We start from the raw sequence: 25,703 nt of genomic DNA, 5'->3' as shown, positions 1-25,703 counted from the left end.
GGCGATGGGCGGCGGGGCAGGGGTTTAAAGGAGCGGCGGCGGCGGTAGCTTGGCAGGTAGGGCGGGCTGAGGCCGCGGGGGAAGGTTGCGAGGGGTTGTCCCGAGAGGGGGACGCGGTTGCCGCAGGGTGAGGAGCCGGGGTACGAGCGGGTTTGGGGAGCCCCCGGGAGGGACACGTTCCTTGAGCGCCGCGGCGGGGACGGGGTCTGCCCACGCGTGGGTCTGGTGGGCCGGGGCGGCAGGGTGCGGGCTGCCGGGGGCTGCTCGGGGGAGCTGCCGGGACTGGCTGCGGCACCCCTAAAAAGTTTCCGATGGCGCTGGGGAGCGAGCGCGGGCACCGGGAGCGGTGCCTGCCCCACCGCAACCCTTCGGGGAGCGGCGTACGGCAGCCCCTGTCCCGGGGGCGTGCTGCGGGGCGGGGCTCCGATGGGCACCCGCGGGCGTGCCCGGGTCGCTGCTTGCCCGGCAGTGGAGAGCCGTCGCCCTGCACCTGGCGAGGGCTCTGCGTGGGGAAGGGTGAGGTGTGACCGACCGGGCAGGGGCAGCCCCTCTCCGCTCGGGGGCTGAGCGGCCCGTGCCCACCTGCTGGGTGCGGGGTAGGGGGAGGCGCTGCCCCGGAGGCTGGGAAAGGTCGGGGGGCCTCGGGAAAGGGGGCTGCCATCCTCTTGTCCGTACGGGGCAATGTCTATCCCCATCTGGGGCCGGGGGGATCGAAGGAGGGAGCAGAAGGGCCGGAGTCGGGCCGTGCAGTGGCGGCTCTCCCGGAGCCCACGCAGGACTCGTGCGGCCCCGCCGCGCTCAGTGTTTGCCGCACCAGCTCCGACCCCCTTTCGCAGACGGGAGGAGGCGCAGGGCCCGGCCGGCTGCAGCCTGTTGCGGAAGGGGGCTCCAGCCTGTGCCCGGTACCGTGGCTTCTCGCCCTCCTTCCGTGCCATGCTCCGGCTCTGCCCTCCGCTCCTCCGGGAGCGTCTTCCCGCTCAGCCCAGGCTGCCGGCCCTGCCCGCCCCGCGGCCCCTTCCCGCAGCCGGGCCTGGCCCCGCACGCCGACCGGGGCAAAGATCGGCGGCGGTGCCCATGGGCCAGGAGGCGCTTCTTGGCCTCTCGCAGGGCTCCCGGGTGCGCACAGAGCTGGGCCGAGCTGCCCCTCCTTCCTCCTGTCCGGTTACCTCTGCACAATGGGCACAGTGTGTGCCTGCGGCTTCCTCGGCGGGAATTACAGTTGCATGGGCAGGCACTTTATCCTTCCTGATCTCTCTCTCCTCTTCCCCCGAGGGTTTGTTTTCCAGCAGGCTGAGTTCAAAAAGGGCACGAGATACTGCTGGCAAGCAGTCTGGCGCTAAACAAACATTTTTAGTCAGAATCACATGGATTAGACCCAACTTTCCGTTTACCTGCGGTGCTACCTGTGAGCTTCTCTGCCTTTCACGGTGGCTGACCTGCTAGTGTAAGACAAAGGTGGGTGAGATAGCACCCAAAGCCTTTGACAGAGGTCTGGAGCAGAGCTTGCTGAGGGTAGGTGTGTGCTGCTGGTGACTCTAGGGGCATATCCAGTGCAGACTGACAGAGCTGCTCTGCTTCAAGGAGAAGCTCTAGCTCTGCCAGACAGCAATCTGAGAGCCGGCTGCCTAGGAGACTGCCAAAGACACCTTGTCTTCAGCCAGAGGTGAAGCTTGATGCACAAAGTCCTTGGGCTACTCTGAACAGCATAGATAGTGTGATTCTGTCTCTAAGCAAGCAGCATTTTGACAGCCACTTCTTCTTCACCCCTTGCCCCCACCTCCCACCCACTGTCATGTCCTCTTTGGTTCATCTCCTTCTTGCAGTTCATTATTTTGGAGGACAGTTTGAATAGCATCATACTGCCTTTTTATGGTAAATAGGCTGCAAGGAAGCACTGAAGGAGGGGTGGCTTCTCAGAGCAGCAGCAAGCCCATGAGACTGGGCAGGACTTAAATTGCCTTGGCTTACAGTGCCCATGGTGTGTGGGGGGGGCAGATAGAAGGTGAAAGGCTGGGTTGAGTGGCTAGTTTCTCTCTTGACTGTGCCTGGAATGATCATTGAGCAGCTCTTTCCTTAGTGCTTACTGTTAATCTGGGTGCTGAGGACTTGTGCTTACTGGAAATCCACTGACTATAACTGAGGCCAAATAGTTCCAATGCTCTGATGATGAGGGGTGCAGGCTCAGCACTTATGGTAGGAAAAGAAGTAAACCAAAAAAAAAGCAAACATTCTGCCAGCCCATCTGTGGGTACAGTGCTGAAGTCCAGCTTGCTTGGCTGCCAGTCTCACTCTTTGCTCAGATCCACAAGACCACACCATTTCTGGGAAGCCGGACTCCAGGCAAAGCACTGCCATGGGTCTAAGGCAGTTCATCCTAAGTAAGCTTTGCTCAAAACATGTCTTCAGGGTGCTGGGGTGAGTGAGGACATTTTCATACAGCACCTGCCAGTGTTAGAGCTGGGGAGCAGGATGTGGGAGAATAGACTCAGTATAATGATGCTTGGCTTTGTCTTCAGAGATTAGTAGTTGGGCTGGGAAGAGGATATTCTACCCAGCCGTGTTTTCCTGCTATCCTTCCACTGTCAGGAGGGAAGGAGCCTGGCAGTATGAGCTCAGGGATGTGGATCTTTCTGAATGTGGTTGGAGGGGAGCAGTTCTCATGAAGCTTGAGATGGCCTTTCTGGCCCCGTCTCCTTGGGACATCCCTTCCTGCCCTTCTCAGCTCCCACACCATGGTCTGGCCATGTATTTTCTTTGCTTCTGGATGAGCTCAGCACATACTTTGGGATAGCTAGGGATAAATTATGACTTGCTCCAAATAACCTGTAGACTGAGACATGTCAGGAAGTATTTTAGTCCCTGTCACATGAGCCCTGCCCAGAATGGAAGGCCTGATTCACTCACGGTATCCCACTGGAGGCCAACACCTTTCAGGAGAGCTCCAAAGCTCTGTCCAAATGAGGAGACAAAGGCAATGAAGCATACTAGTCTCTGAGCAGCTTGTACCTCTGATCTCAGACAGCCCTCCTGGGGTCTGGAAAGTCAGCAGCTGGCAGGGAATGAACTCAAGGATGTAGTCCTTGAGTTCCTGAACTGTTGCTGACAGGTCTATTACTTGAAGTAGTAGTCTGAGGGGAAGGGAAACCCAGGTCAAACAAGCTTAAGGGGCCTTTTATGTGTGTTTTGACTTGGAGGCATTTTGTTGCTGATCTTTGTCAATGTACTCTTGCCCTTCCCAGTTTAGCTCAGACTTGACATCTCTGGAGAGACTCTTTTTGGCTTCCCAGGAGGAACAACATGTCTGGCAATGCGTGCAGAGCCCCGCTGTGAGATAGTGACTGCCTCCAGATGCCTTTTCCAGAAAGCCATTTAGAGCCCTGGATTGTTACTTGGATAACTCTCTTCCCTGATTCATTAGCAATGTGCAGTCTCTCCTGTAATACTCAAATCTGCCTGTGCCAAAGGCTGAGAAGGAGAGGCCATGTCTTTTAATAACCATGTGATGCAGTTGGAAAAAACTTTTGGACGCGCAGTTCTCTGGTGGCCTGAGTTGATGGAAACACTCCAAGGGAGAGATACAGCTGGGCCCTGAGGGAGAGGATGCTGCAACTGCTTTTTGGAGAGTGGGGGGCAACTGCTTGTGGTTTCCGACCTGCCTTTCCCCAGCTTTACTCTAGCTTCCCTGACCCCACCTGGACAAGGCAGCACACCTAGAGATCAGTCCCACCAGTCTCCAGGTCTGGCAGGTCCTGTGCACAGTGTTATGTAAATAACTGCTGGTGGCTGGGTTTCACCTGTGTGACATGGGCTCTACCCCGGAGGTGAGGCTCCTGCCATGTGAGAACAGGAACTCTGCTGTCCCAGTGGTGCTGGTGGTCATGCTGTGGTGGATCCTAGTGGGCAGCACTACTGTGTGTGGCAGACACGTGCCTGGCACTTCCACTCAGTATTAGCTCTGCTGAAGGGGCCTTTGCTTTTCCAGCTCTTTGCTATTGAAACTACTTGGTGGTGTTGCAGGCAGCTTCTGCTTCCTGTCCCATGTGGGTGCCAGGGACTTGGCTCTTACCTGCTGAAGTGCTCCCTGGAAATGCAAAGCTCTGGTAGCACAAGGGAGAGCGTTTTGCCTGCAAAAGGGATGTGTGCCAGGAGGGTTTGGCATCCTGGTTCATATCCTGTTCCCCCTGCTCCAGAAGTATCCATCTTTAAGGTTCCACTCTTAGATCTGGTCTGAGGCAGGAGCTGACAGATCAGGACAGGTAGAGTGGGGATGATGGAGGAGATGGATGTCTGTTTACTGACGTGTGCATAGATCTGTACGTGTCCTCTCACTGGCTGCCACCTTGTAGCCGGAATCTGAGGGAGACTCGCAAAGCAAAAATAGTGTCAGGCTTTGTTGCTGAAGGAGGGTTTTGCTGAGCAGTGTGGTGCTGTACTTCATTGTCGGAGTTGCTGGATTTCACTGTTCAGGTAGCAGCTGTTGTTATTTTTTATTTCCAGCTCTTGTAGGGATCAATGTTGCCTCCCTTGTGTCATATTGTGCTGTGCCAGGCTGGCCTGGGTTTTGCTTTGTCTGGAGGGGTGCAACAGTACAGCACACTGCACACTTGTTTCTCTGTTTGGGGTTTTAAAACAGGTGAGACAGAGCAGTTAGATGCTTTTGGTAGGTTTTTATCTGCTTTTAAGGTCCTGCTCCTGCTGCATCTTGGAGCAATGATGTGTGGATAGAGGGGCTTTAAATCAAAACTCCCAATTCTTCTCTAATTCCTTTGCCCCAGCATATTGGTGTGACTGTGCTTCTGGTTTGAGCTTTCTCCTGATAACAAGACAATAATCTTTGTAGCCTCCTGGGAGAAGGACTTATCCATTTCAGCCTGCAGTTGTGAAATGTGTGTGCCCAGTTCTGTGGGAGCTGGAGCAAGATCCCAGCAGAGGAAGAGGATTTCCTGAGGAGGAGTAACATGTGCAGACCTCTCTGCTTTCTGCAGTGCAAGTTGTCTGGTGGTTTTTGCTTGCTTTCTCTCCCTTCTGCCTTTACCCGTCTTCTCTCCGTGTGCATCTATTTAGAAAGACTTTCTTAACTCCCATTATGGGGCTGCCCAGGGTATGTCACAGGGGCTCGGGTTACTGGATGTGATAGTTAATCCCTTCATTGCCTCACAAGGTAGACACTCGCTACTGCTATCATGTTTGGGAGGGGGCCAGGGAACTTGCATCCCTCCCCCAGCTCCTCATCCTGCTGAAGAGTTGGTGTGAAGACTCGTGTTGCGATGCAATACAGTGGCTGTGGCTTTGCCAGCAATTCTAGGGACACGTGCACAGTCCTCCTTGCGTGGGTGGGGAACGTGCTACAGGACAGTGCAGTGATCTGCAACTAGGAACATGCAGTGCTCAAATAGTCATTCTCCCATGGGCTGTCTGGGTAGCCTTGGGTGACACTGAGCTGTGCTTTGTGACAGGCTGGACAAAGGGGACAGGACCAAGGTGTTGGGTGCCATTGACCTGTGACACTCTTGGCTGTGCAGGGACCTGTCCCCAGACCTCTCTTATGCAGTGGCTCTTCACGTGACTGTCATTTGGGTTTCAGGTGACAGCAAGCTTCAAACCCCTCAAGTACAGCTGAGATGTCTTATCTGCCCTTCAGACTGTGAATCCTTGGTTAAAGGGAGTCCTCACAGCCACCACCAGGGCCTGCCAACTTCTCCAGCTGTTCCCAGCTACTCCTGCAACATTGGCAGCTTTCAAAGGTTAGTTACCCTATGTGTTAAGTAGATCATTTACATGTGGTGCTCCTTTTTTGTTTTAGTGCTTCTAAATGGGTAAACAGGATAAGTGCATGGCAGAAGGGCCTGAGTCTGTGGGTATTTGGGACCAGTGGGGAGGTCCTGGAGACACAAGCACTGGCACTTGTAAGCCCCCCATAGCCCAGTTCTCTGGAGGGAAGGACCAGATTTGCCACATGAATCCTTGGAATAAAGTGTGATCCCATCTCTATGGCTGTTCACTTCAGTGTGCATGTCTGGATCCTTCTCCCCAGGCACTACTATGTTCTGTTGCTTGTTTCTAGTGTAGTGGGTAGTAGGTCACTGGGACCTGGACTGAGGAGCTGGAGAAAGCTCCTTGGGCCAGGAAAAATGGGAAGACCCCCATTCTGAATGCTGGGAGCTTGTGCTGTCATTGTTCTGTCCTAGCAGCTTCTTTTCCCTCTGTCCTTTACCTCAAGTGTTTCTGTGAGGCCACTGTTTTCAGTGGCCATCTCTCTCTCCCCTACCCCTCATTAGTGCAGGGTTTGGTATGCCAGCAGGAGGGAGCCTCAGCATGTCTGTGACTTGATCGGATTTGTCAAGGCTCCTTCCCTTTTCTTCCTGTTCATTGAGATCTGAAACAAAGCAAACAGAAGAGAGGAATTCCGAAGAATAGGAGTGAGGGAAGAGAGGGACGTAGGAGTGACAGGCTGCCCCTGCACACATGCACCCCCCTGCCTTTGTCTGGTGGGGCAGAGCTGGAGGCAGACCATTCTGGGAGGCGAGGCCATTCCCTGGCACTCCTGTTTCCAGCTATGGCACCAGCTGCCTTTCTCCCTGTGCTGTGCTATGGGGCTCCTGTCCTCACTGCTCAGGTAGTTTCTGGAGGCTCAGGCATGCTACCTGCTTTCAGCATGGGCACAGTGGGCCTGAGCACAGCTTGAGGGAAACAGGCCATTATTTGAACTGGTTTGTTTGTCATGGACTGTGGTAAAAGGTTTCCCTCTTCACCTGTGTCAGGAAATTTTCCCCTGCCAGGCAGATCCAAAGGAGCCTGGCATGGAGCTGAACATCCTGCCTGGGTGCCAGGGCAGTGAGGCACTGGCCCCTCCCTACCTTGGAGCCAGATAAGTGCTGGAACAAGGCCCTTTTGTGCAGACAGGTCTGTGAAGTGGAGACAAACGTGCTCTGGTGCTCGTATTGTTTCCCAGGAGGCAGGGAACTCAGGAGGGAGTCATGGCCAGCCAGACAAAGCTGCCACAGGTAAAGCTTTGTCCAGTCTGATGGATCCCCTTGTTTCTTCCTTTGTCATCCCCAGGCCATTGCACAGTTTCCCCTTCATCCTGCCCTCAACCCTCCCATAGATTGGGTCAGGGAAGGCAACAGGATGCTCAACAGCTCTGGCATAAAGCACTTCAGGTAAAATACATCCCTGCCAGTGATGCCCTCCTTCTTGCAATTAAGCCACAAGGAACAGCCTTTAAGCCACAGCCTGTTTCCTTTCCTTCTTCCTCCGTGTTCTCCAACTTCTGGCAATCTTTGCACTCCATGGTTTAATTAAAGAGCAGAGTAAAGTGCTTAGACTCCAAAATGTGCAGATTAGGGGGTTACTAATCCTTTTCCTCAATGGGTGCTCACATCCTGTCCAGTCTGTTATCAAGCTTCTATTCCCTGAGTGGAAACTTGGCTAAACTCGAGACCTTTACCACTCCTTGCTTGCTGTGCAGAGGAGGAAGGGCAAAGGGTGAGAGGAGAGTCGTGGGGGGAAGCAAAGTGAGCTGTGGGCTTCCAAAATTCTCAAGGTGAGTTTGTAGTCAGCACTGGGTGTCTTTGCTTCTTATGCTCTGTCTGGTTTTGGTGTTCTAGGAGCAATAAAGCAGGGATTTGGTGTTTTTGTTTTGGTTTTTTTTTTGAGTGCTGTCTTCCTGTTCTAACAAAAACAACCTTTCTGTCAGAGGAAGCAACTGCTTCCCTGCGTGCATTTGTGATTATATACTGGATGATCTGGTTCAGGTCTGTGCCTTCCCTGTGCATACACCCCTCTCCCAATTTCCCAACAGTCTTTTCTGTGCTCTTATTCCCAGTGTATGCCCAAGTAAGCCATGCTGCAGCACTGCTGGAAGAGCAGGGCTCCCTGCTGAGAGTGAGAGGCTGGTGCCTGGCAGTGCTGCATGCGGCTGGTCCTATCCTCATCTGTGGAGGCTGAAATCCCTTGATAGGATATATGCTGTCAGTGAGAAGGGGAAGGTGGAGTATTTGTGAATCTGGATGGAGCCACCAGCAGGGAAGAAGGAGTAGTGAGGACAAGTGTGGTGGAAAGGATAAGACTCTTCCTAGAAGTAGGAGGGAAACTTGACCCTGATGGTCACAGGATGGGCTGAGCTCTTATGCCTCTGTCTGACTCCTGGTGCAGGCTGGGCGCTGCAGAGATGGCTGTGGATTGTAGGAGACATGAACTTTTGTCCTAAGCCCCTCATCTGCTGCTTGGTTGAGGTATGCTGTTTCTTCCCTGCCTTTGTCCTTTGGTGTGCAAGTTTAGGGTTTAGTTCAGCGGTGTGAGAAGCCCCAGGAGTGGGAACACAAAGAAAAGCAGGAGGAGGAGTGGTGGGAATGGTTAGTAAGGAGTTTGGGTATTGGGAGTGTTCTCCTTTCCTCTGCCTGGCTTTAGGAACTGCTTCCCCTTTGGGATCCAGTTCCTGTCCTTTTTTTGCCCCCATCAGTCACTACTTCATTTCCAAAATGCAAAATGCCCCATATGCTTTTCTGCAGATAAGTCTTAGCCTGAACAGCAGCTTTTTCTCCACACTGTTGCAATGTGTAAGCCTCTCTGTAGCTCAGGAATCGCTTCAGGTCTTACAAAGTGTCCAGGGCACCCTGGGTGGATGGCAGTATTGCTGCTTGGGATTTTTAGAACCTATCCTGAGCCATCCTGGTTTGCTATTTATAGTGCAGTTGTTCCATTCCTGTGTGGATGAGTTCTGCTTTCAGCCTTGCTTGGGCACTGAGGGCACTGATGCCAGGAATAGCTCTGGACAAGGAAGATAGGCTGCTTAAGCACAGTTCCCAGTTTTGGCCAGTGTCTGGTGGAAGAGGCACCAGGCTGCATCCATGAGCTGTGGCTCTCTGTGAGCAGCATCCTCCCCTTTGGCACAGCTGCTTTTCTGGAAGGAAAAAGGGATTTGCAGAGGAAGCGAAGGAATTGCCTTTCCTTGTCAGGTGCCTTGTGTGTGTTCCTGGCTGCCAGACTACAGTTTGGCATTCCAAGAGATGGCATTTTGAACAGTTGCTTTAGTCACAAGAACCAGCAGGACTAGTGAGGGACCATGGTGCGATGAAGCTGTGTGAGCAGAAGATTAGGTTGGATATTAGGAAAAAGTTCTTCACCCAGAGAGTGGTTGAGCACTGGAACAGGCTCATTAGGAAAGTGGTCACAGCACCCAGTCTGGCTGAGTTCAAGAAGTGTTTGGACGATGCTCTGTTACATGGTGTGATTTTGGGGGTTGTTCTATGCAGAGCCAGGAGTTGGACTCGATGAGTCTTTTGGGTCCCTTCCAGTTCAAGATAGTCTATGACTCTGTGCTTGCACTGTGGAGGACAGTTGGCATGGGAAGCCCTGCTTCTAGCATGTCCTTCAAGCAGGGGTAGTGACTTTGTGTGTCCTGAACCGCTGCTCAGTGGGGCAGGTGGATGCCCTTTCAGTGGGACACCTGAGGGCCCTGCTCTCCTCCTCCCAGGTGAGTGCCTGCTAGTCCTGAGGGAGCTCGAGCTAAGGCCTGAAAGGAGCCTGCAGCACAAAAAACATCAACACCTCCTCAGCACTGCTGCTTGGGCAGAGCTGCTCCGGCCCTTTGGCTCGTGATGATTTCAGCTTGTTTGGAGAGCAGAGCTGAACAAATAATTAACTGCTTGATTTAGTGCCCAAAATGAAAAGCTGGATGGAAAAAAACCACAACATAGACGAATTTGAGAGACCCTTTATCTTTTCTTTTAAATGTAACACACCTCAAAAACAAAACAATGCAAAATGAGACTTTTTGCTTGGAAAACAAAGCATTTTGTTCTTGTCCAAGACTTGTATTGAAAGAGGAAGTAGGTCTGAGCTGTCTGGAAACTGCAGTTTTCAATCAATAACTATTCAGCTGAAAACACCTACCCAGCTCTGCTGGTGACAATGCATGGCAGGCACCTGAGGGCCTGGCTCACAGCCATGCCCCTGGCACCTTCTCAGAGGTGGCAGGGAGGACAGTGTCATACTGCTTGTGAACTTCTCCAGGCAGAGAAAAGTCTGATCTGGGGTTGTTGGAGTCCCTTTGTCTTCTTTTTTTGCTGTAATTAACCTAATTAGTTTTTCATGAGATGATGGAGACTCCACAAGCACATGTAGGGGGGTAGGTTTGGCCAGATATGGTGGGATATGGTCTCCCCTATCCCACCAGCGAGCAGCCCCTGGTGCAGGTTGTTCAAGAGCATTTAAAGGGAAAAGGGAGATTTGGGGCATGGGGGTGGAATCTTTTGTTAGTCCATGCACATGGGCACTGCTAGCTGGAAACTTTGGGTGTCAGTACTTCACAGGATGAAATTCCCACCCCTTGCTATATGGGCATGATGCCTGCTGGGTGTTCCAGCTGTGCTGATGGCAGGGCTGGAGTTGGTGGAGGGCTTGCTGACTTGGATAAAAGCTGGAGCTTGTAGCTGCTGACCCTCTTTGGCTCTGACACCAGGAACTGCTGTCTGCCGCAAGACCACGGTAGTGAAAGTATCAGGAAATGGCAGGGGTGAACAGGTATTGATGCCCAGAGCACATCCGGAGACCAGGACACGGTGAACTAATGGATCCAGAGCTGGCCATTAGCAGCACAGACATCAGCAAAAATGCAGATAGTAGAAACCTAATCCCAGAAGAGGGAAAGGGAACTGGAGATCAGCTCCGATGCTGCTCCTGTTTCAAGAGGCAGTTGAGGTCCTCCTACCCTGAGTAATGTTGCTGCACAGTGCCCAGGCCTGGTCCCTCCTATGCCAGGCTGTGCTGGCTAGGGAGGCGTGTGGATGAGATTTGATCCAGGACTCTGTAGACTCTATGTGTCTGTGTCAGAGCAGCTGTTGTCAGTTAGGCTTGTGCTTCATCAGGCCCAGAGAAAGGTCAGTCGGTGTTGATACTTCACCTGCCGAGTATCCTCTTGGCATCAAACAACTTGTAGTGCAGGGAGGTAAAGCTGGAAGCAGTGTGTTGAACACTTACCTCCTCTTTGAGTTTCTTGGGGGTCTCAGCAGCAAATTGGCAGAGGCTCATGGGGGGAAGAGGCGCAGGGGTCACCTCCAGTGCCAGGCTGGAGCAGCTCTGGTTACGCCACCAGGCTGTGCAGGAAATAGGCTGAAGTGGGAAACCCATGACCAGTATGGACATGCATGGTGCTCGCTCACCCTGAGCCTGGCACTGTGGTCACAGGGCTAGCCGAGTGCTGGGGGAATGTGGGCTGCTCCAGAGCCATGTCCAGACGAAGGGTTGGACAGCCCTTGGGTGAGAGGCTTCCTGCTGTCAAGGTGTGATTTGGTCCCTGGGAGGCGATCCTTACTTCTAGCCTGGAGTGAAACCCAGCTGGTAGTGTTGGCATGTCTGCGTGGGTGTCCTGAACAGTATAGCAAATATGCTGTAGCTCAGCTCACACAGAAGCTTTCAGGGTCTATCCTGCTGTTTTCCTGCTGCAGTGAGGAGTGAAAACCAGCACCCTGCTTTCTGCTGCCCCACTGTCCCCACAGACACGGTTGAGGGCTATTGCCAGCTGGATTCTTCCAACTTCTTCTTGGGCCTAACAGGAGTGAGAGCACTTGGGAACTGTGTTGCTAGCTGGGTGGCCCCCTCTTGCTTTGCCTGAGAGTTGTGGCAAAATGCAGCTGCCCAGCTTGTAAGCATTGTGGGATGTCTGGTAGGCTTAAGCCTCCTACGCAACACTTGCACACTCTGCTGTGGCACTGGACTCCTCACATGTGCCCTGCACAGCCCTCTCTTGCTGGGGCTCTGCCAGGCAGCTGAATGCAGTGCCTGGTTGTGGACAGGGAGACTGGATGCAGTGTTGCTTTGCAAAAGCAGACTATGTCTAGCAGGGCCTCGTGGTTGGAGTCCTTGCTAAGAGGAGTTGCTCCCTGATGCATTCCTGGCGTTTTAGAGATGGAGAGGTAAGCAGAACGGCGTTCCTGTGTCAGACCCAGCCTGAACTTGCCTGTTTCCTCTGGAAACAGGGAAACAGTCTGGTGACAGAAGTCCCTACTTCAGCCAAGCTCAGAACTTCAGCACCCTTCAGAGACTGTTTGCTCCTCCTCCCCAAGTGCTATGCTTCTGCCAGAGAAGGAGAAGCTTTATACTTTTCAGTATGACCTTTGCAGAATACAAAACTGAACTTGAAGTGGCAGGATTGTGTGTGTGGTAATCTTACAGGCCTGAGGAGAGTTTGAGAATGAGCTGTAACTGAGGTGCAGCTGCCTGTTGCCCCGGGAGGATCTTATCCTTTGTAGGATTTTCTCTGCAGCTTGGTGGTGTTGGGGACAGTGGGGAAATGAGGATGCTTCCTTCTTTTAGAGCTCACATGTTGGTATCCAACTCTGCAGGTGCTGCTTGATCCCACATCTAGAATGTGTTGGCTGTTTTGCCACAGGTTGCTCTTTGCAGGGAAACATGAAGGTGAAAATCTCAATTAAGTTTTGCTTGTCATAAGACTGGGGAGGGAGGGACGGCGTGGTAATCCAGAGCATGGGGTTTTAATCCTGTTCTTCTGGCCAAATTCCATTCCGCCTCTGTAAATTCCTGCAGCTACCCTGCTCTGCACTGCTTGTGTGGTATCTGCTGGCTGGCACAGCCCCCCTCAAGTGGCAGCATTTTAGCCGTGGGGAGGGGGACAGGGAGGTGACCCTGAATCGTAAGGCACTTTGTCAGATGGATGCTGCAGTACATGCTTTAAAGGCGACCTGCTGAATGAGGAACCAGCCTGTCCCTTCCCATCTCTTTGTAAGAGCAAAAGATATCGTCCCCAGTTGCCTCTCATCAAAGTGTGGTGGTGCCAGTCTCACCTTCAAGGTGAGTTGCCAGTCTGGCTTTGAATCACTTGCCACAGCTTTCAGGCCCTTCGTCACCTTTTCCAAGCCCGGGAAGCTGCCGTGTTGGGCTCCTGCTGAGGGAGTCTAAGCAGGTCAGCTAAACTCTTGCTGTTCCAAAAATGAGACGGGAGAAGGATTTGCAGTTTCTGTTACCTATAGCTAGGTAAGACAACAGGCAGCATGGCTCCATGAAGTCACTCCTCTGCTGGCTGTCCTGCAGCTCTTTATGGGGAACAGCCAGGCTACTTCTTGACTTGCAATGCCTGGTGGGGAGGCAGTAGAGGGACAGCAAGCCTGGAGCTGTCCCTGTGCCCCTCTGGGCCACTGCCCTGGGACCTGCAGTCTAGCTGTGCCTCAGCATCCCTCTGCAGGTGCACATTAGTTCTAGAAGAGACAACAGGTTAAGACGCCCACCCTGCCACGGGCCTTGCTGCCAACTGGTGCTATGGGAAAACAGGGCTGCTCTACTCTGTGTTTGCAGGGCTGGAGGAAACACGCTGATGTGATGCTAAAGTTCCCACTGCCAGCTGTCCCTAAACATTAACTGCTCACCTGACACTCACTGAACCATAAAGAGTGAAGGCCAGCCAGGCTGAGCCATAGTCCTACAAAGAGAATATCTTGGAGGAGTGGGGTGCCAGCACATGGGCAGCTCTTGGGGGGAGCTTGGGGCAAGCAAGGTAAGCGCACTGTCCCAGGAGTGAAGGTTGCTTGTGCACAGAGGGGTGGCCAGCAGGAAGCAAGCCTTGGGCTCCTGCCCACGCCTCAGAGGTTGGTGTGAGCTTGCACTGGTGTTTGTGCAGCTGCCCAGCTCTGCTGGCGTGACATTCCCTGTCCCCTGGCCATTGTCCTGTTGTCACTGGAGGCAGGGTGTCCCGGCATTAGACAAGACCTGGGTCCTGCCTGCCCTTTCCCTGGCATTTGCTGTCAGCCTCTTCCAGCAAGAAAGGGGACTCAGGTGCCTCTTTCTGTCCCATTTGCCTTGTCCCCTGATCACTGCTGAGGCAGGACCTGGGAAGAATGTGGGGGAGGGAGGATAACCTGCTGTGAACAGCACTTCTGCCCCACACCCACGTGCTGGGATTGAAAACCGGCAGTATTGGGAAACTTCTCGTCTTACTGCTGGCTGCACTTGTCTGGCACGAGCAAGGAGACTGAGGAGGGAGGGCAGAGAGGCTCAGTGCCATGATTGCAGGGAGGGGTAGAGCCAGGAGGCTTGCATGCTGTGCCACAGCTGCTGGTACCCACTGTGCCCCTTGCCTAGCAGCTCCTTCCAGCCTTGCCCTCCACTTGCTGTGCCTTTAACGTTTCACGGAGGAGGAGAGACTGTGTAGCTGCCTTCTGGCTTGCGATCTCCTCCCCACCCCCATGAACATCCTAAAACTGCCCCTGCCGTGTCTATGCTCCTCAACAGCCTACCTGTTCCTGCCCTGGCGGGCGAGGGCCTGGCTGGATCTCACTGCACTGGGTCTGGTGCTGGGAGCAAGCAAGTTATAGAGAACAGGAAAAGCTGTGGAGAGGCCGTAGTGGTCAGTGGAAGCAGGAGGCACTTTCCTCTCCCAGAGCATGGGGAAGCCCTGCGTGGCCACTGTCTCAGCTGAAGACTGTTACATGATGGATGGGACAGGGGCAGGGCGGTCCCGGGGGCTGAGCTCCATGTGCCCCGGGCCAGGTGGGGGAGCAAAGGGAAGGGTTCCTGCCCTGGGGAGCTGCTGGCTCAGAGGAGCAGCAGGGCAGCCCGCGGGTTTCCTCTCCCTGCTGGGGCTGGGCTGGGCCGGGCAGGGCAGAAGGGCACTGCTGAGGAGCTAGTCCCTGTTGTACCCGGGACTCTGCAAAGGCAAGCGGGAGCTGCCCGAGCGGGAGGTAAACGTGCCTCCCAGGGCAGGGATTTGGGGGCTGCCTGGGCGCACACCCGGCCTGCCCCTGCCCCGGGGCTCGGCCCCTGCCTGTGCCTCTGCAGATGCTGCTGTGGCTGCACAGGCAGGCCGGGGCCCGCCGCAGCTCGCCCGAGGCTGTGGGGCGGAGGGGCAATTTACATTTCATCAGGAGCGCCGTGCAGGCGGTCTGCAACCCAGCCCCTCTGGCTGCTGCCAGTGGTGGCTTTCTCCCAGCACACCCGGCCGCTTCCAGGCACACGCGGCACTGGACACTACCGGCAGGGGCTTCTCCTTCCGCTCCAGCCCCGGGCAGGGGCTGCCGCCTTTCCCCAGCTTCGGGGCCGGGCGCGGGGGGAGCTGCAGGTAGATCCTGTCTCCGCATAGTTAGCATTCCCAGCCCCGGCCTCCTGCCGCCCTCCTGCTCGCTCCCGTTGACTGGGGCAAGTCTGAGACAGCAGGGGATAGTTCTTTCCTTTTCAAATCTACGGTGGGGCTTGGACCCTCTCAGGTAAGGGGCAAGTGCTCAAACGCCGGCCAATATCTCTTCGCTCCGGGTAGCAGAAGGTCTGCACCCCACCCTCGCCATGCTTGTGTCCCGGGCTGGCCATTCAGCCCCTCTCGGCTAGCCATGGGGAGACAGGGTGGGCTCTGCTGCCGTCCTGAGCCGCCTGAAATCTCTCCATAACGGGACAAAGCCTCCTGCACCTGCCCCAGAAAAGAAGGAGGTGGGTGGTGGGTAGGGGGTAGATAATCCTGAACCTTCCCTTATCTCAGTAAAGGAGGATATTTGAGGCCTGGGAGCAGGAAGGGGGATGGAAGGAGAATGGGTTCCTCCGAATTTAGTTTGAGCAACTCCGTGCCTGTGGCGCTGGGGGCTCTTGAGTAGAAAGCGAATTTAATCTCTTGTTTTGTTTGTTCTTTCTTCCTCTGGAAGGGGGGCCTGCGGGGCGTGCGGGGGGAGCTTGGGTTTGAGAGCGGGGAAGGAGGGGGGGAAGTGTCAGATCTGGAAGGGAGGAGTAAAGGGAGGACGGGGAACAGCAGCCCCGGGAGGGAGCAGCAGCAGTGGGCTGCCAGCCGGCTGGGGAGGCACCGAGGAGGGAGGCAAGGGGAGAGGCAGGTAAGGAAATCGCTGCCTGGGGGGAAGGCGAGCGTCCAGGTGAGGAGCGGGACAAGGGGTGGCAGGAGGGATGGGTGTGCTGTGAGGGGGGTATGGATGGACTCCTTGGGTGCTTCTGGGAGAGGTTTTGGAAGGTGGCTTGCTGCAGGTCCCATCCTGGCTCCCAAAATTGCCATCCTAGTAGTGTGCTTACATGCAGGTTGGGGACAGAGTACTATTCCTGCAATGAGGGGCCATGGGGGCAAGCAGGAGCAGGACAGGCTCTGCTGTGTGGCACCACCTTCTCTATCCTTCGTTTGTGCTGAAGTTGCTTCCCTGTCCCTCAGCTTCCCAGACTGCTGGGTGCTGACTGACCTCCCTGATCTTTCCTTGCTGCTCCCCTGCCCCTCCTGCCTGGCCTGGGCATCCCCCAAACTTTGTGTGGAGCTTGGCATGAGGGATGGGAGGCAGGCTGATAGCAGCACATGAAGACCTTGCCATGTGTCCAGCATGGCCCATGGCTGTGGCAGGGACAAGGGGTGCCTGGGCATGGTGGGCTCCATGTGTGAGCTCCCCTTTCCCCACCATGCCCATGCTTGGCCTGCTCTATAGAGCAGAAAAGGAGGTCAATGCCAGGCCTGGCTTGCAGGGAGCTGTGGTGCCAGCAGGACCCCTTCTCTGCCAGGAAAAGGAGTGCAGCCCTCAGGTGCCATGCCTACTGCCATGTGGACACAGCAGCATCCCCAGTGGGCTAGCATGGCCATGCTCCCTCGGGCTGGCCATGCCCCAGCCCTTGCGGTGCCTGAGTATTCCTCGCTGAAGGTGGATGGAGCTATCCATCCGCCCTCAGCTGCGATTCCTGCAGTGGGCAGGCGCTTGCACCCCGGCCCCAGGGGCCCCGGGTAGGGGGGGAGTGGTGTGCTCTCCCAAGCCGCCTACTCGAGGCCCCGCGGCCCCAGGGGCATCTGCACATCAATGGACTTCAGCGGGGGTGTGTGCAGGGGGAGCAGACCCTAATCCGGCCCATTCATCCCGACGGCAGCTTTTGTTGAGCTTCCAGATGTTGCTGCCCCGAGGGCAGGGGCTCGTTCTGGAGCTGCGGGCAGGGGGGCAGAGCGAGGCCAGGCTGCGGGGGGAAGTGGGTGGCCCTGCCCCTGGGGTCTCTGCCGGCCCGAGTACCTGGCTCCGAGGGTCTAGGGGCAGGGCTCTCCACCGGTCCCGAGCCATGAGTGGGGTTTAGCCCGTGGAGGAGCGTCCCGCCGGCGGGGCGAGGGGGCTGCTCCGGCCGCCCCGTGCCCCAGCGGGGCCGGGGAACGAGTTTCACCGAAGCGTTTCGGGCTTTGCCACCGAAGTGGGCAGCGGTGTTAGGTGCGGGAGTTCCCCGGGTCCCGACCGGCCCCGCGCTGCGTCCTTGAGGCCGTCTGCCCGGGGCAGCCCCAGTCCCTCGGCCTGCCCGGGCGGCGGGGGAGGGACCGCACTCCCTCCCACGGGCAGGCTCCGTGAACCGCCCGGCTCGGGGAGGCCTCTCAGCATTGCCTCTCCCCTCCCTTGGGAGCCTTGGCCTGTAGGATGGCAGGGAGCAAGGCACACAGCTGGGGTGAAATGGGTTGGAGACCTCCTTCCCACCCCCACCCCCCTCCATGTTTGAGATCTCCCCTCCGCGGGCTTTGTAGCCCTGGCAGGGTGGCAGGACAAGTCCTGGGGGGGGGGGGCAAATGCCCCAGCACAGGGCAGGAAGGTGCCAGCTGGGAGAAGCTGTGTCTGGAGTGTTGATGGGCACCTGTCTTGCCGCTGTACTTGTCCAGGTGTTGTCCTGGAGGGAGCAGGCAATGGGGGATGTCCTGCTGGGGGAATGTCAAGACACCTGGGTGCAGGCTGCTGGTGACACCTCTCTCTGCTTCCCTGCCCCTCAGGCTCTAGGATGCTGGGGCCAGCCAGGCTCGAGTTGCCCACCTGATCCTTGCCACCTGTGTCCTGCTGGCACACCATGTTGCGCTCCTGGCGCACAAAGCTGAAGCTGCTGCTTGCCACAGTGACCCTGGCCATCCTCCTCTCCTGGCTCTACCTCTTTGTGGGCAGCCTTGAATGTGAGTGGGTCCTTGTCTTCCTCCTTGGATCAAGGGAGAGTGCAACAGGGGGTGAGGCCTTAGGGTGGGTGCTCTGTGGACGTGCAAGTCGGTGCAGGTGTATCTGACCTGGGGACATCTCCAGGGACATCTGTAGGGATCAGGGGAGCAGAGCTGTGATGTTGGCTGGGCACTTGTGAGGTGTGCTGGGAGCTCTCAGCTGGGACCATCCACACTGGGCCCTCCTGGCCTTGCCATGCCCGCCACATAACCTGTGTCTCTTCCACAGATGGCCGTTTCCTCCTGCTGCCACCCTGCCTGGGCGAGCAGCCAAACCGGGATGTGGAACGGGAGGCTCTGGCCTCACGGGTGCGCAGGGTCGAGGAGGAGAATCAGCAGCTCCGCCTGCAGCTCAGCCAGGCTCAGATGGAGGGCAGCGATGGCAGCCCACAGTGGGGACCCTCTGCCGAGGATGGAGATCTCCCCAGGGGTGAGAGGAGCAATCACACAGCCTGCCCCAAGCAGCAGACAGTGCACAAATGTGAGGTGGGTGATGGCACTGGCATGGTGATATTGTGGGATGGGAGGCTGGGACCCTGGTGGAGCATGGATGTATGTGCAGCCCACCTGGCACTGCTCTCCCTATGTTCTGGCCATGCTGGGGCCTCATCCTGGCTCTTCATGGTGCTCAGTGAGCCACAGTCAGTGGGTGAGGGCATCTTCCTTCTCCAAAGAGAAGGAAGCCAGACAGGCAGAGTGGCAGCCAGACTCCTGGTCCCTGTTTCTGAACTGGGGAACTCCTGCCTCTCTCTGGGCTCCTTCCATAGGGGATGTGCTGGGTTATGGAGTCTCTCTCTGTGTTGTGGTCCCAGGGAGGAGCTGACAGTCCCTGAAAGGAGGGGGTGTCCAGTCTCAAAAAGGCACCATTTGTCTCTGGGCAGCTCCTGCATGTTGCGATTGTGTGTGCCGGGCACAACGCGAGCCGGGACGTGGTCACCCTGGTGAAATCCATCCTCTTCCACAGGTAATGGGGAAGTGCTGTGCCAGAGGCCCACTATTTGGGGTTCCCAGATGAGCTGCTGCAGGCTGCGGGGGGCAATGCTGCAGGAGAGGGGCTAGGGCTCCTCTCTAGCCCCTGTGCCACTGCTTAGAGGGACAGAGAGGGATTTGTTTCTCCCAGAGGGCTGATTTTTCTCCATTTCCCCCCCTCCAGCTGATGTCTGTCCCTTGGCAGGGATGGGAGTGATGGGGACTGTGTCCTCTTCATCCCACTGTGGTGCTGAGTGCTGCTGTGTTTACCCTTGGCAGGAAGAACCCTCTCCACTTTCACTTCATCACGGACTCTGTGGCCCACCAGATCCTCCAGACACTTTTCCACTCCTGGATGGTGCCTTCTGTACACATCAGCTTCTACAATGCCGATGACTTGAAGGCAGGTTCTTGCCCTTCCCCTTGCCCTGTCCCAAGCCAGTGTTCAGAGGGTTGAGGGGAGTAGCAAAGAGGGGAGAGTAGGTGGAGATTCATTAACTTTTTCTTGCTGGTCCCTCGCTCACCCCCTCCCCTTTCTGGGCTCATTGCTGGTGCAGCTGAGAAAGGGGCACAGGGCTGGTACTGGAGGGGTGGGGAGGCCCCTTGGGGTACCACTGCCTCTGTGGAATGAGTCCCCCACTGAGCACTGAAACACTGGGGTCCAGGTGGGCATTCTGGTGGCTGAAGGGAATGCTCCAGGCTTGTCTGGCTCCACAGCAACATATGCCCTTCTGTTGCTGGCCTCCTCTGCACGGGGTACTGGGCACACAGAGCTGTCCTGCCCAGGCAGGGGAAGGGCTTGGCTGTGCCCAGCCCTGAGCTGCGTTGCCTTGCAGCCGGAGGTGTCGTGGATCCCCAACAAGCACTACTCTGGCATCTATGGGCTGATGAAGCTGACGCTTACCAAGGCGCTGCCCTCCAACCTTTCCAAGGTCATCGTCTTGGACACTGACATCACCTTTGCTACTGACATTGCCGAGCTTTGGGCTGTCTTTGGGAAGTTTTCTGGTGAGGACAGGGTGCCTCTGGGGCCCTGGCATGGGCCTGGGTGCTGGGCTCAGGGTGGCAGTCCCCACCTGCCACAGAACCAGTGCAGTGTGTTTGCTTGGGCCTTCTGAACCAATAACAAGATGAGCTGCATCCATGGCCCTCTGTTTCCTCAGAAAAGCAGGTGATTGGGCTGGTGGAGAACCAAAGTGACTGGTATTTGGGCAATCTGTGGAAAAACCACAAACCATGGCCGGCCCTGGGACGTGGCTTTAACACAGGTGAGTGTGGGCTGCCAGGGTGGGCCCTGCAGTCTCATGGCACATCCAGCTGAGGCAACACTCAGCACAGGGAGGCTGGAAAAGGCTGAGGTGAAGTAGGAGGGTCTGATGGGAATGATGCTACAGCATCCCGGGGTAGTGTGAGTGGGTGCAGAGAAGCGGCATATCCCAGGGGATGAAGGAATGCAGGCTGCTGCGCTCCAGCTCTGTAATGGCTGGGTGCTCCCTCAGTGACCCAGTGCCCTCTTCTCTGGCACTCAGGGGTGATCCTGCTCCTGCTGGACCGTCTGCGTCACCTGGGCTGGGAGCAGATGTGGCGGCTGACGGCAGAGCGGGAGCTCATGAGCATGCTCTCCACCTCGCTGGCCGATCAGGTAATGGTCCCTCCCCTGGGGTGGTCAGCCCTTCTGCATTCCCACAGTACTGCTGGCATGGGGGGTCTTCCTCTTCCACTTGTGCACTCACCTTTCTCTCTCCCAGGACATCTTTAACGCGGTGATCAAGCAGAACCCATCCCTGGTGTACCGGCTTCCCTGCTTCTGGAATGTGCAGCTCTCTGATCACACCCGCTCGGAGCAGTGCTACACTGAGCTTTCAGATCTCAAGGTGGGTGGGTTTGCTGCCTTTGAAACTGTAAAGGGCCTGAAGGACACTGGAGGTCCATGGGAGTCAGAACGGGGTCTGAGGGCTTGGGGAGCACTGGGTGCTGCTGGCTTCCCTTCCACGGGGTGACACACTATTGCCCAGGTGATCCACTGGAACTCACCCAAGAAGCTGCGGGTGAAGAACAAGCATGTGGAGTTCTTCCGTAACCTCTACCTGACCTTCCTGGAGTATGATGGGAACCTGCTGCGCAGGGAGCTTTTTGGCTGTGCCAGTCTTCCCAGCCCACCCAGGGACCAGGTGAGGGTGATTGCGACTGCCCCCAGCCCCAGAGCATGGGGTCGGCAGAGACCACACACAGCCTCCCCAGCTCCCTGTGGGGCTCTTGCTCTCCTTCACCTTCATGGTGTTGCAGCTACAGCAGGCACTGGAGGAGTTGGATGAGGATGATCCCTGCTATGATTTCCGCCAGCAGCACCTCACACAGCACCGCATCCACCTGTTCTTCCTGCAGTACGAGTTCTTGGCATTTCCCAACCCCACCGATGTCACCCTAGTGGCCCAGCTCTCCATGGACAGGTACTTCCTGGTAGGACCAGTGGGAGGTTGGATCCCACCTCCACTCCTCCATTGAGGCTCCACAGCTTTGGAGCTACAAGGGATTCTCATCTCATTGTCCTCACACCAACATTTTGCAGTGAGGAACAACACTCCAAGCTGGGAGCATCAGTTCCTCCTGAACTGGGCTCGACTGGCATGCAGCTTTCTGGCAAGTGCCCCGTTCTGGGTTTGGCGAAGCTGCCACAGGGCAGGTCTGCTGCTCATGCACTGCCCTCTGCTTCCCAGGTTACAGATGCTGGAGGCCATCTGCAAACACTGGGCAGGCCCCATCAGCCTGGCACTGTACATGTCAGACGCTGAGGCTCAGCAGTTCCTGCGCTACGCCCAGGCCTCGGAGGTACTGAGCGCCCGCCGCAATGTCGCCTACCACATTGTCTACAAGGAGGGGCAGTTCTACCCCATCAACCTCCTGCGAAACGTGGCCTTGGCCAACACGCAGACGCCGTACGTCTTTCTGACGGACATTGACTTCCTGCCTATGTATGGCCTCTATGATTACCTCAGGTAAGCTTTCTCCAGCCCGCTCTAGCTCAACCTGCAGGGTTCCCCAGGCACCAGAGTTTTCAGGAAAAGCCCTAGGCAGCAGTCCTCAACAGCAGGACTGGGAGCTGTTCCCTTTATGTTCAGCCTCAGGAACCTGCCCTTGCTTTTGTCAGAGGAACGAGGATCCACCCAGTGGATGAGGAAGGGGCTGTGGCTGTGAGCATTGCCCCATTCCTCCTACCTCTGCATGGTACCACTGCAAATTGTCCAGACATTAATATCCTTCTGGAGTGGTATGCAGGCTGGAGGGGCTGAGGAAGGAGGCCATGGCCATGGCTTGCAGCCAGGGAGACCTCATACTCTTCCTATCACCATAGGAACTCCATCCAGCAGCTGGAGCTGCCCCAGAGGAAGGCAGCTCTCATTGTGCCGGCATTTGAGACCCTGCACTACCGCCTGACCTTCCCCAAATCCAAAGCAGAGCTGCTGTCCATGCTGGACATGGGCTCCCTCTACACCTTCAGGTAGGGACTGGAACTGCTCCACTATCCAAGGGGGGCTGGCAGAAGCCAGTTTTGTACCCTTGTGCCTTGGGACTGTGCACCCCCTGTCTCAGAGGACCCCCTGCATCCTCCTTCTGTCTCAGGGAGCTGCCAGCTTTGCCCAGTGTCTCATTTCCATCTCTCCCCGCAGGTACCACGTGTGGCCAAAAGGCCACGCCCCAACAGACTACGCCAAGTGGCGGACGGCCACTGTGCCGTACCGTGTGGTGTGGCAGCCAGACTTCGAGCCTTACGTTGTAGTGAGGAGAGATTGCCCCAGGTATGACCAGAGGTTCGTGGGCTTCGGCTGGAACAAAGTATCCCACATCATGGAGCTAGATGCGCAGGTGGGTGAGGGGGTGCTCTTGGCAACAGAGAGGCACTGGGTGTGGGGGCTCTTGGCCAGGCAGTGACATGTTGGTACCACTAAGCTGATGCTGTTGCTCTGTCCCCTCTCAGGAGTATGAGCTGCTGGTCCTGCCCAATGCCTTCATGATCCACATGCCCCATGCCCCCAGCTTCGACATCTCCAAGTTTCGCCTGAATGCAGGATACCGGGGCTGCCTCCAAACGCTGCGGGAGGAGTTCCACCAGGACCTGTCACGGCGATACGGGGCCGCTGCGCTCAAATACCTCACCGCCGAGAGAAGCCTGTGACGCCCGGGGACAGTGGGTGCGGGGTACAAGCAGCACACTGGGAGGGTGCAGGGCCTCCCTCCTGCCCCTGCCCACCACCGCAGCCCAGACTGAGGGAACGGAGTTGGCAGCACAGCCTCTCCAGCCCACCAAAGGGATACCCACAGATAAGGTGGAAGACGTCAGCTGCAAGAACAGGTAGTGCCTGGAGGTCAAGCTACCACAGCCTTCCTGAGTTACAGGGGAACCTCCTTATGCCAGGGGCCAGGGGGTCAGCTCTCCTCCCTCCTCTCTTTTAGTAGATGTGGGTTCCCTAGTCTTCACTAGCTCACTTGACCTTGAGGCCTGGCTCCTCCAGAGGTTTGGGAGCTGTGCCATACCCTGCTCTGCCCTTGCTCAGCGGTCCAGTTCCAGTCCTTGCATACTCCTCTGGGGCTTTGGTGAGCGAGAGATGAGGTTGTGGAGCAGGCTCAGAGGAAGCCTCCCAGCACCTTGGGAGCTCCAGCCAGGGAGTACCAAGAGTTGTTGGAGACCTGGTTCAAGCCGAGATCGAGGCTGGCTGGTTAACAGCAGAGAAGTATTATTACTCCCGACCCATATGGATGCAGTCTCCAGTGGAGTTAGCCCTGCACTGGTGGTGCTGGAGTCACTCAAAGCAGGATGAGCTCCCAGAGCAGGACAGGCTGTCTGCTGTCCCCAGAATGAGCTCCCAGAATAGACCTGCACCTCCCGTCTGGGAGCAGCCGTGGCGGTAACAGACCTGTGTTGTGTTGGCAGTGCCCCACAGGGCTGGGCTGTGAACCATGGCCAGGAGCAAAACAGCAGCTTCGTGGGCCAGTCCATGCTGAGAGAAGTTTCTGGCAGGGATCACCCTGCTCCTCCCCAGCTCTCGGCAGCGCAATCATTGCCATCAGCAATCAGGGATGCGACTGACACTGGACAAGACCATAGCTGAGCACTGTGGCAGGAACCCTGTGCCAGAAGCAGCTTGACCAGACACTGTTCTACCACTATCACACACTGGAGCACAGAGGACGCATTGCTTTCCTCACGCTGTTTAAATTATTTAATACTTTTCTCATAAGAGTTCAGTAATTAGGGTGTCTGGGGTTCTTCTTTTTAATCCTTTTTTCCTCCAAGATGATTTTGCTGGTGGCCCTGGAGGCTCTCTGGGCCAGTTGCTGCTGCAGCCTCTGCTGTTCTCTCCTTAGCTTTGCTCTGGGCTGCAAGAGCTAGAGCTAGCTCTGTGCAGGGGTGAGGATTTCCGTCCATGGTGGGAGCGACTAAGAGGAGCCATACAAAGCACGGGGTATGGAAAGGGCACAAGCGCCTCTTGCTTTTTTCCTCGTTTTAATTTAATTTTTAAATTAAAGCTTTTTTATTCTTTTTCACATTCTTGTTAGAACTGCCTGGTTATTAATTTTTTCTGCCGTGAGCCTCCACATGTCCCCTGGAGGGAAGACAGCAGGAAGAGTGCAATGGAGGAGTAGCCTGAGCCTTGGCTGTGGAAAAGTATCACTGGGCTTGCTCTGCCTGGCATGTTTGAACCCTTTTCCTGTTGGGCTGGCACAGTGGGAAGGTTAAGGAACAAGGAGCAGCAGCAGGCAAAAGAAATGCCAGCATCACCAAGTGGCAGGTGCACTGGTCCCCTGCCAGCTCTGAAAGGGTTGTTAGGCTCAAGTCTGATGGTTCCCAGCACTGCAGCAGGGCCCAGGCAGCCTGCCTGCACAGGCAGCACCCCTGAACTGGATCATGGGGCTTCACGGTTTAGGCATGTAGTCAGTTTAAACACCCCCAGGTAGAAGGGATGTAGTTTCATCTGGTGGTGCTGCAGCTCATCCCTGAGAGCAGCATGCTGAGTTGGATGCTCTGCCATGACCTGCAGGATCTTTCCTCGTCCAGAGGAGGGAGGACAGGCACCCAGCTCTGGCCACAGTGCAGGCAGTGGGACCAGGTGAGGCTCTCTGCTGAACTGCCTTGGCTTTGTAAGAGTGTTGGGAATAAAAGCTGGCTCTTAGGCCCCATGAGCCACCAGCCTTGCATCTGCAGGGGGGAAGAATGAGGGTGGTTGCCAGGAGCAAGTGTTGAGGCTTTACTTGGGGAAGGGCTGGGAAGACATTGCTCATCACAGTGAAGCCATGCACAGCTCCACCCCACCAGTCCCTAGCAGGTAGCTTTTGTTTAATATAACCAAAGCTCACCCATACCGTGCTGCTGCTGCACTAATCAACAAGAGGGTTGATCACAGCTAGATGCTGTTACAGACATGGTAGAGCAGTGCCGGGATGGAGCAGTCCTCTTCCAGGTTATTCTTTGATGGCTATGAGGCAACAGAAATGCTGACTCTATGGTTATTTTGGAAGGTGGTACTGTAGAAGGAGGGCTGAGCACCATAATTTTCAGATAATTCTTCCCAACCTACACAGTCAGCGCAAAATGTGCCTAAGAGGGTAGAGGTACTTGGAAGTAAACCCAGCTCAGGTTGGTCTCCATGTGCCCTCGGCCGGGCAGCATCAGCTGGGAGGCACCCACTGAGTCAGAACTGGGAGATTATCTGAACTGAGCGCAGCCCCTTTTGGACCTAAGATTCATTTCTCCTAACACAGTGTCCTTCTCCTTGCCAAGAAAGCGGAGCACGCCACAGCCGCCGCA

The 25,703-nt window shown here is 56.1% G+C and overlaps 1 protein-coding gene across 7 annotated transcripts; it reads left to right on the top strand.

Annotated features, from left to right (window-relative positions):
• Position 1: 1 nt before the first annotated feature.
• On the top strand, positions 2–24,444 carry LARGE2 (LARGE xylosyl- and glucuronyltransferase 2). 7 transcript variants are annotated; one of them, XM_027706022.1, is made up of 17 exons: positions 2–56; positions 5,585–5,744; positions 7,060–7,160; positions 17,717–17,890; positions 18,159–18,415; positions 18,811–18,893; positions 19,178–19,301; positions 19,735–19,906; positions 20,062–20,166; positions 20,428–20,540; positions 20,647–20,772; positions 20,914–21,069; positions 21,185–21,348; positions 21,616–21,894; positions 22,251–22,397; positions 22,567–22,762; positions 22,875–24,444. In XM_027706022.1, the coding sequence occupies exons 4-17, from the start codon at positions 17,791–17,793 to the stop codon at positions 23,070–23,072; spliced, it is 2,220 nt and encodes a 739-aa protein (XP_027561823.1). In that variant the 5' UTR covers positions 2–56; positions 5,585–5,744; positions 7,060–7,160; positions 17,717–17,790; the 3' UTR covers positions 23,073–24,444. The 7 variants fall into 7 exon arrangements, with proteins under 7 accessions (XP_027561823.1, XP_027561857.1, XP_027561847.1 ...); XM_027706056.1 differs by lacking the exon at positions 7,060–7,160 and having other exon boundaries at positions 21,194–21,348; XM_027706046.1 differs by lacking the exon at positions 7,060–7,160 and having other exon boundaries at positions 21,191–21,348.
• Positions 24,445–25,703: the final 1,259 nt, after the last annotated feature.

Source organism: Neopelma chrysocephalum, unplaced genomic scaffold (genome assembly GCF_003984885.1).
Source record: "Neopelma chrysocephalum unplaced genomic scaffold, ASM398488v2 Primary Assembly neopelma1_24, whole genome shotgun sequence".
Taxonomy (NCBI): Eukaryota; Metazoa; Chordata; class Aves; order Passeriformes; family Pipridae; genus Neopelma; species Neopelma chrysocephalum.
This window is presented reverse-complemented; position numbering and strand designations above follow the sequence as displayed.